At 44.3% G+C, this 9,951-nt stretch overlaps 1 protein-coding gene; it reads right to left on the bottom strand.

The window, feature by feature from the left end:
* Nucleotides 1-486: 486 nt before the first annotated feature.
* On the bottom strand, nt 487-5,483 carry GSTUM_00001330001 (uncharacterized protein). XM_002838761.2 has 6 exons: nt 5,197-5,483; nt 5,014-5,028; nt 4,747-4,924; nt 1,808-4,689; nt 1,641-1,756; nt 487-1,570 (listed from the first exon to the last, which is right to left on the bottom strand). Exons 1-6 carry the CDS (start codon nt 5,225-5,227, stop codon nt 1,364-1,366), a joined length of 3,429 nt encoding a protein of 1,142 aa, XP_002838807.1. The 5' UTR covers nt 5,228-5,483; the 3' UTR covers nt 487-1,363.
* Between the last annotated feature and the right edge of the window lie 4,468 nt (nt 5,484-9,951).

Genomic DNA, 9,951 nt, shown 5'->3' on the forward strand with positions numbered 1-9,951 from the left:
CAGGGGTACGGAAACTTATTTGACATGAGTGTATAATATTGTTAAACCATTGAATGTATAGTATCATGAATTATCACTCGTTTGTTTTGGGTACCCTGATGTGTATCTACATTCAGCCTTCGACAGATTGTGTCATAGAGATGTCCATATGTCGTAGTATGACATATCTAAGAGAGCTTTTATGCCATTAAAGGGCTTGTTTATCCCACCTGGAAAATGGGTCACTTCAGATGATACATGCTATCCCCTATATTTCAACTCTCCTCATTCTGCCAAACCATACTCTAATCCAATCTCCCAAGGACCGGAAGAAAAAGGGGATTTCACTTGTATATTCAAACTTCATTACCTATAATTTCAATATCCCCGCCACCCTGCAAACAACCGCCAGACACCTATCAATCCATCGCTCGCATCCCCCTTGTCTCTTCTATCACCGTCTCCTTCTCACAATCCTTGGAATAAGTCACCTATGGTACCAGTAATGGGTAGGAGCGGTAGTACATCTACCAAATATTTATCCCCTATTAGCGAACCAGTTACAATACAACTACGATAGATAATGAAAGAAATCCACTCCTGCCTCCGGCCCCCTACGCTTCCTTCCCTCCCTCCTTCCATCCTTCCCCTTCGCGAGCCATGCCCAATTCAATCCCATGCCCTCTGAACCAAACCAACTACCAACGCCCAACGATATCGTAGAAACAAAAAACGTTCACAACCCAATAGCCACAAATAAACAACAAAATCAAATCCCATCATGACACTATCATATATTTTCACCCATGCGAATTTTCCATGCCGTTTATGACTTCAAAACAGCAACTCCGGATCCCATCAGGAAGAAACTAAGCTAATAAGGAAGAAAAGGAAATAGTGATGATAAAAAATAAACACCATGATTTCTTAAATCGAGGAAACAGAGAAAAAGTGAAACCGATAATGTAACCCATGACAAGTAAAGAAAAGCCCACCTTCTACCAGGAAAACCCAGTTGGGATAAGATGGTAAACAGGGGAAAAAAGAAAAAGTAGCGAAAATAAGCCCTGATAATGAATATGAAGATAATGAACAAAACCAACGCTTTTACCGTTGCTAATAAGAGATGTGTAGGCAAGAAGAAACCCGGTCAAAAAGCAGTCAATACCCATCACCCATCTGTCTTCTCTCACTTTTCGTATCACCAAAAACAGAGTGGATGCATTGTCTCTAATCGATAGTTCGCATCCTTTTAGAGTACTCGAGATCTCTCTCACATCTATTGCTGAATGAGCAATTTCTAGGCGGAGGCAAAAAAAAATGAACGAAATGTGATTGGCGTTTTGCATGCTCCGTATCCACGTCGGCCGACGTACTAGTTGGGTCAACGAGGGAAACTCGCCTGCACCGCCGATTCTGCCAGAAGCGCCCCCTCGGGGCTCGGTAGGCCGTCAAACCAGGGGTGAGCAAGGACCTGCTCGATTGTAGGGCGCCGTTCCACGTCTCTATCGAGCATTAATCTTATTAACTCCAATGACACTTCGGAGAGAATGAATGGTATTCGCAACTCGCGGTCCATGATTTCGTCAATCTAGGTGACTCGTAACTCAGGTTAGTATTTACCATCTTCGCTCCCCATGCCGCCAAAGAATCCATCTTACATTGTAGAATGGGTTCTCCTTGTAGCAAATAGTGTACAATAACACACCAAGTGCCCAAACGTCTTGCTCCTTGCCTTTATACGATTTACCAGCTAAGACCTCTGGCGCCGCATAATCTATTCGTTGGATTAGGGGTAGGTCCATATCCAACAAATCGTAACGCTTACCTATTGTTCCCACGAAGACGTCAAATGGCCCATTCCTAATATACGCCGCGCTCCCGAAATCGATAACCTTAATGTTCCCTTCACCATCGAGTACCACGTTCTCGTCCTTGATGTCGCGGTGCACTACTCCGGCTTTTGTATGGAGGTGATGAAGCGCACGAGCGACCTGAACAAATATGCTTCGACACTCGTCCTCATCCATATTCACTTTGAGCTCGATGTAGTCGAAAAGATCCATGCCAGGAAGTCCATGAGGTACCATCTCGATATAGTAATTGATATCATCTTCGAAGAAATCAGTCATTTCAACGATGTTGGGATGCTTCAGACCGTCGCGCCGCAAGTAGTCAAGAACATGAATCTCCAATGGGACTGTTCCCAGGCGACGATCGCGCGTCCAGGTATCCACCAGAATTCGGCGCTTAGTAACGTACTTGAGAACTACCCGTTTCGCCTGGTTCCGCTTGTATCTCGCAAGTTTGACTTGGCCATACGCTCCTTGTCCCATCTCCTCTAGGATCACGAAGTCTTGGATATTCTTTTTCCGCTTGGACATGCCTTGGGGCCCAGATGCTGATACGTGGCCGCTTGGCTCTGTGGACTCATCTTCAGAACTCGGCGGTGTTGGCGACTGTTGAATAGCCTCCAATTGCCTTGTCAAGAGCTTGGCATTATCACTTCTCTGTCCATCCGAGGCAATCGGAGTGCTTGGTTGGCCAGGGCTAGGACGTTTAGGTGGAGTGACTGGTCTTCGAAGGATGTTGTTAGAAGGATCTGAAGTTAAGGAGGATGCATGCATATGTCTAGAATATGTAATCCAAAGAGCATAAACAACTTCACCCCCTCCAGCACCCGTCTCGTCTGGATCATCAATGATTACGGCCTCCTCGTCCTTTGATTCTGACATGACAACTCTCATCTGTACGTCAACTCTCAGTTCGGCCCCATCCCTATGTCTAGCAGTCAATCCACCCGACCTCACAAACATAGAAGCGGCGTCGCCCTTTCCATCCCTCAACGCAAGCACGGCCTTTGCCTTCCGGAAAGAGTGTTCCGGAACTACAATACCATCGACAAGGTCGATTTTGTCTTCACTGGTAATGAACTTGAGGATCCTATCGAACTGCGGAATAATCTCAGTAATTGGCACGCCCACGGGATTCAGATGTCCGAAAAGTGCAGCCGAGAAAACAGCATTCGAGCTGGTAATCCGGAGTGTTGTCGCTGACAAAACGATAATACCAGCAATGTGTGGAAACGATGATATTCTCAACACTCCCTCACAGGGGATTGGCTCGACACCACATGGAATCCGCATACCGATGCTATTCATTGCAGTAAATTGGTGAATGCCTGCAGTTTGCTCCAAGTCGATTGTGCCATCCCCGTTCCGAGGAATCATGGGAATGAAATCTGAAACATCGACTCCTCCATCCGGAATGCTATCCTCTCCGAAAATCTTCGTCATGTTTCCGCTGAAACTCATTACCTTACCAGCCAAATCCGGATCGTTGGAGGTGTATAAGAAGGCCACATCCTCACTAATTTCTTCCACTACCCAAATTAGGCCCCCTCGCTTCTCTTTCACCCAGAGACTCGCAGCCCCGGTGTTACCATTTCGCTTCTGGATAGGCACAACATCCCCGCAGAGTATGACCCCTCTCGATTTGTTCTGACTATGATGCATTGATGGCTGTGCAACTCCAGCACTGCAACCACCGCTCCTTATAGGCGATCCCGTATAGTATGCATCAGATTTGACCCGTCTGTAGCCATTACCGTAGGGACCATTTTGCAACATAGCCGATGTAACATTCGGAGATCCGTGATGGCTATGGGGGTACGGAAACGAGGAGGACGAATTTTCGCCAGAATTCAGCTTGTTTGCCAACCATTCTCTACGTTCTTCTTTGACAACCTCGAGAATACCAATTTTCCGCACTTCAGCTTTGGTCACCCCGAAAACAAGGCAGGCCAGATCATTAGCAGCAAGTATAGTCCATGGGTGGTGCGCCTCAGTAGTAAATACTGCCTGGGAAGCGAGGGTGTATCGGCTTGTGTGCCCGTGAACGGAAGACTTGCTCATGATTGGTCTGGGACCCATTCCAGTGGCGGATTGTGGCATATCGGTGACCAGGTATGGCTGTGCGAGGGCTTCGTAGAGTTTAGTCTGGACTGTCAAGGAAGTAGTATCTGTATAGGTACGTTTGAGGCTCGCTCTCCGGGTGGATGGGGGCGAAGAGTGGGCTGTTGAGATAGAGTCGTTAGTCGTAGAGCGAGATGTACTCTCAGAGCGAAATTCATCATTGAACGAACCAGCCCGATCTGTGCCCCGCAATGGCAGTGCCGAGTTGGTGGCTTGTGTTCGAGGTGAAACCGGTGCCTCTGGAGCAAAGCTCTTTTCAAATGGATTTCCTTCAAATTGGGCCGGACCTGTTACAGGCCCATTCATCAAGGGGGTCTTCTCCTCGGATACCAAGTTGGCTTTCCTAAGTAACTCCATCACCTTTGCAACTTCTTCATCTCCCTCCACCTTCGCCTGAGCTGATGTAATCATCGGCGATTGTGAACCCCATCCCAGCTTGTCCCTCATAAACTCTATACTCCTCTTAAGAATATTTTGTCGGCTATGGATCAAGTCCTCTGACTGGTGGGCAAAAGAAAAGGAATGTAAAGACTCTGTAGGGAACCTAGCTAAGTCCTCACAAAATCCCAGGGTTGGCGAGGTTGGAGGGATGGAAAGAGAATTGACTCTAGTACCAGGAACTGACATCGAGTGCGGTATCACAAATGACTGAGTACCTGCTAGCGGGGTCTGCTGCCTTATCCGTCGTAAGCCTGAAGTGTAGAGATGGTCGCTTTCACCTACGGTGACTGGACTCCTAAGGCACAGTAGGTTTTAGTTCCCGGGCGATAAGAAGAATTCCGCAAACACTCACTGTGTTACTTGCTCTCCAGAGCTGTGTTGCTGAGGATCCATAGACGAATCGACAGAGAATCTGATTTTCGGCTTATAAGAACTTCCGCCAGTATTCGTGCTAAGGTGCAGGCTCTGCGATTTTATCGGTGGAGTTGACCGAGGCCGTACAAGGCCCTCCATCATATCTAACCCCTCGCCTACACCAGGAAGCATCAGTGGTGTTCAAAATCGGGCAAGGCACCCGCAGGCATGCCCGCCCAGCATCACCATGAAAGGTGCACGATACGAGAAATCTCAGATACTGTCTCATGTGGTGGGTATTAATTTATAAAGCAAATGAAAAGGAAACGATCAATATCTTGCAAAGTCCTTTTGCTCATCCTCCCCTCAAAAAAAATAAAAAAATAGCGAGAATTGTAACACCATACCAACAAAACATTACTTTGGACCAAGGAATCAAAAGACTCACCATTACGATCGGGGGTTGTGAGTCCAGCCATAATTGTTCCAACACCCGAAGGAAGCTTCCCAGGGAAGGGTGTGCCGGCAGTCGCCTGTGTGTTTCCGACGGTTTTGGTTTCTTGATTTTTGATTTTTGATTTCCCAAGAACTTCTTCTCAAATGTTTTTGTAAGGTGCTGATAATTCCGCTGCCGGAAATCTGGGACGGCTTGACAAATGCGGGGGCACAGAAAGTGTTTAAAGACAAGATAGTCTAAATGGCTGTGACTTTCCAGTAGAAAGCAGATAAAAAAAAATAGTTGGAGTTAAAGTGGCGGGAAGTGAGAACTAACGGTTGAAATGGGACGAGTGCTGCAAGAGGCGCCCGTAGCGATAATACTTGTAAAGGGGGGTTTTGTCTTTTTTCTTTTTCCTTTTCTTCTTCTGTCTTCTCTCCCTTTTGTTCCGGGAAGAAGGCGGGGGGAGAGGAACTAGCAAAGTTGGAAGAAGAGGAGCAGGAGTCGAAGGATAAATGGACGAGGGACAAAGCAGGGGTGGTGGTGAGTGAGCAAGCTGAGGGAGGCACTGTAGTGTACTGTACTGTACTCGAGCACTATTGCACTATACGTTATTCTACGGAGAAAGAGCATTGTATGATAAGTAGCGCACTTGCAACGTACCATACGGTAGTCTGAGTACAGGTGCCGGATCAGCGCAGGTGGGGAGGGCAATGGTACCAGTAGGGTGTTAGGTAAAGAGGTGTGGGATCACAGCAGAACGAGCGGTGGGGTGGGGGGTTCACATAGCCTGAGTTGCACCCTCTGCTCTGTCCGGCCAACACCTCTACTTGTATGATGCTGCAAGACCGACCCTCTTGTATCGTACTCGAGTCGACGCCAAGGTCTGGGTAATAGGAGGGTCCGGGGAAAAAAAAAAATCAGCGTGGTGAAAATGAGAGACCGACGAACATGAGGAGAGACGTCTCTTTTCGGGCGGATATCCCAAGATATCAAAACGGCTTGTCCGAAAGCTCCGACGAACGGCGATAACAGGAACAACGACGAGGTCGGCGCTGCGCTGCGCAGTCCGACGACACCCACGATAATCAACCTCGCCCACTTTGGTGGACTGATATTGAAAGTGGTGAATTCTGATGGGAAGGACAAACAAAAGCTGGATAGTATTGATACTTAATCTTGCTTCCTTGGAGAAAGAAATATATATAAATATATATAAAAAATGTAAAATGCAAAAAAAAAAGGTCAAGCTTTTCACGCCGTCACTCACAAACGACGGAGTTGTCTCTGTTATGTAGCAAACTGCCGTGAAAGAAAGATGTACGGTATGGTATGCCATTGCTGTCTACCATACCCTAACGCACCATTTCTTCAACTAGCGGTACAGCATCCAAACCTCTAAACCCCACGGTCCAACTGTTCACCCCACAACCCACATTGTCACTACGACCACGCATAACCTTTAGTAGAGATAGAGAAGAGAAAAGAAAAATCCTGAGATGTCATGATCTGGCTGGCGTTCGCTCTCCTAATCCTACCGGTATTCGGGTACAGCCCCATAGGGGTATGACAGTATCATAGCTAGCCATGTATTATAAGCACGGTAGGATGTAAAGACTTCTCTCTTGGACAGGCCTTTACCCTTCTTCACAGTCTTATCTCCTCCCATCTTGCTCCTCCCTCTCCCCTCCAACGTTTATATCCTGCGTTGCCTTACATCCACTCCCCGGAACTAGCCGTCGTCAGAGCCAAGAAATCTTGGTCAGATATTAACCGTGCTAAGGCACCCCTTCGAAGACGCTAAGCGACCTTCGAAGAAGGCGGAACAGTTCTAATAGACATCAATCTGTCTACCGCAAACCATTCCTCCTGAACCATATCTTGATATTGAAGCCCAAATTCAGCAAGCAATTGAAAAGGATTTCTGGTAATGAAAAGCCTAACATTGCTGCTGTAGCGTAAGAGTTTGGGGTTCCTGCACAATGTCTGCATGCCTGTTTGAATAGTCAGCAATCACGAGAAGAACAAGTATGCATGAACAGTAAATTGAGACCTGATAAGGTGCTTGCGCTTTCTCTTTTTGTGAACATGTTTGATGCAATACTAGTAGCTATTCCTCCAAGATATTGCCTAATTTGTACATACACAATTTCAAATTTTTGCTCACTCAAATCTTGATTCCTCAACTCTGGCACCTACTGTAAACCACATGTGGACATGGTAATTTCTTAAAAGAAATCCTGAGTACCTTGTTAGAAGGCAGAAAACCTTGAATGTTGATTGAAAAAGAGCATATCAAGTTGATAACCTTCAGGATTGGTTGCTTAAGATAATCTAGTTCGCTTAGAGAAGGAAAGTGTTGAAGTTGGTTATTACAACTTTGACAAAACCTGGTTTCAAATAGCGATCAGGAGTGATTAATGTGTGGTTACACAGGAACCAAATCACACATTCTCTTTAGTAAGCTTGAGTAATTAGTAACTGGTTATTGCAGTAGTGACTATTAGTGGTGATGGCACAGGGCTTGCACTAATAATAGTGATTCCTATAACTCTCCAAATAGAAGACTGGTATACCGAAACTCAGGCTGCACTTCCTGATAATACTGTTGTTAGTGTGTGGGAAACCAAATATTCCAATAATATGTTAGCTATGAAGTGGATAGATCATTCCAATCAGTATTTATTACAGCGATAAATAGAAGTATGATATTTACTTTTTCTTAACAAACACAATTTAGACATCAGCAAAAATAATAATTCACATCTCGTACTGTTGTATTATGACAAGGCATAATCAACATCACTTCTGTGCCCTCTGAGTCTGGTGTACCTAGATGTTTATTGCAACCAAAACTGACATCTGAGCAATCTAAGGTTATCTCCCTAGATACTGCTGTATTCTGATATGATATCATATCTGATCTACATCCTGGTATATCTTGGTAATAATTGGAATTAATACTAGCATCTGGATTGCTAGGAGTTATGTGACTAGACACAAGTATGTGCAGATGCAATATCACATCTGATTCAGACCCTGGTGGATCCTGATACTAATTGCACTACGGACTTCAATTATCATATAAGATCACATCTGGTAAATGCCCAGGTTTTTCTTTATAGTACTTCCTCTTTCTGATATCCATGATTTCAATATATCAATTGCCTGTACGAAAATATCTGGATGTATTCCTAGCTTATCTTTGCAAGCACTGTGGTTGTCCTACAGAATATTCAGGTAAGTCAGGCTCCTTGCTGGCTAATTTTATTTTTCAAAGGGTACAGATTCTATTTTCCGCTTTACAAGGTTGAAAGTAGGACAATGTACCTACATTCTACATGGAATCTAAGTAATAGCTATACTCCAGTAGTGGATCTTTCGCTTGGTTATAACTTTAGAGCAATGGCATACTGCCAATACTTAGGTGCTTCAGATCAGTCACACTCTTGCTACTGTTAGGAATAGTATGATCTGATACCTAGGAACAATCTTAAGTAAAGTAATCTTATCCAGAATTAGAATTTCTGATCTCCAACACCTTGTTGTAGCCCCGTTATATGTCTCGCATATTATTATCTACATCTATTTTAGTTCCGTGCTATAACTATAGGGTTACAGAATTGAAGGTATTGGAATAACACTTATACAATGCTGCTGTCTGTCTGTCTAGATCATGTTTGTAGTATAAATAAGAGGGGACTTTTGGTTAGATGTGGGAAGAGGAATAGAGTAAATCCGTCAACTGCATACAGAGTGACAAGGCTTCAAAGATGTGACATCTTTGCCATAAGTGGTGAGTAATGGGACATTTTCGCACAAAGACATGGCCTTGAGTGTTAAAAGATCTTACGAAGAAACCAATCCATTTGCATCCACACTATAATAATTAAAAAGTCTAGCACTCTGAGGAACACTACTACAGAAGCCAAGGGACCTCATAGAGTATTATAATTAAGTTTAAGAAGACACTATAGTTGCAGGAATAGTTCCCAATATTAGAATCCCGATTGAAACGCTATTACTCGGAGCATCCAAGAGTTGCCAGCCACAGGATGATTTGTCAACACTGTAGAATAGCTTCTGTGAAAGAGTAGGAAGTCATCTTGAAAATATCTGTCATTTGGATATGGAGTTATAGGAGTTCGAAGTCAGGCGACCTAGAAAGATTACAATTATGGCTACTTCCACCGATACAACCCACAGATGTAACTAATTATTTCATCAATTATGGAGACAATTGGCGCTACTTGAGCTCGACTTGAGCACTGTGCCATAAGGCTAAAGACTCTACTGATCGGATAAGTACTATTGGGAACTGTCTCATTCCTGGTTAGCAATATTGTAATTAGCGAAGAGGATGTGAGGATTTTCAGGGTCTTCAGGTATTTGTACCTTTAGAGAATACCCAGCATTGCCAGTTACAGACAGAGAGGTACATAGTTGTATAATAGATAGATGTAGTCCAGGAATACTTGGAGGCGGAATATAATTATCAAAGTGTCTCTCAAGTCTTTAGACATCTTCAAGCAACTCAGAAGAGACCTTAACAATATCATACTATTCTCATAATTCTATCCTACTTTACCTACTTTACTTCGCTCTTAGTTGTCATAAGAGAAACAATTGTAATTTCAGCCTGTTTAGACTATTACCATCTATAGAAAACCATATTGGTTGGCCTAGAGAACTCTGAAGTCTATCAGATTATCTCCACCTAACATCGACGTACAACTCAACTACTAACTATATGCTGACTTTGACAAC

Source organism: Tuber melanosporum (assembly GCF_000151645.1).
Source record: "Tuber melanosporum whole genome shotgun sequence assembly, scaffold_278, strain Mel28".
Taxonomy (NCBI): domain Eukaryota; kingdom Fungi; phylum Ascomycota; class Pezizomycetes; order Pezizales; family Tuberaceae; genus Tuber; species Tuber melanosporum.

What these genes read in the sequence shown, in the direction of transcription:
- GSTUM_00001330001 (XM_002838761.2), bottom strand. Translation starts at nt 5,227, where the DNA reads ATGGCTGGACTCACAACCCCCGATCGTAATG. An exon ending in CGTCTTCGTGGGAACAATAG is followed by an intron (nt 1,757 to 1,807) that starts GTAAGCGTTACG and finishes TCCAACGAATAG; the next exon opens with ATTATGCGGCGCCAGAGGTC. An exon ending in AGGAGAACCCATTCTACAAT is followed by an intron (nt 1,571 to 1,640) that starts GTAAGATGGATT and finishes CGAGTCACCTAG; the next exon opens with ATTGACGAAATCATGGACCG.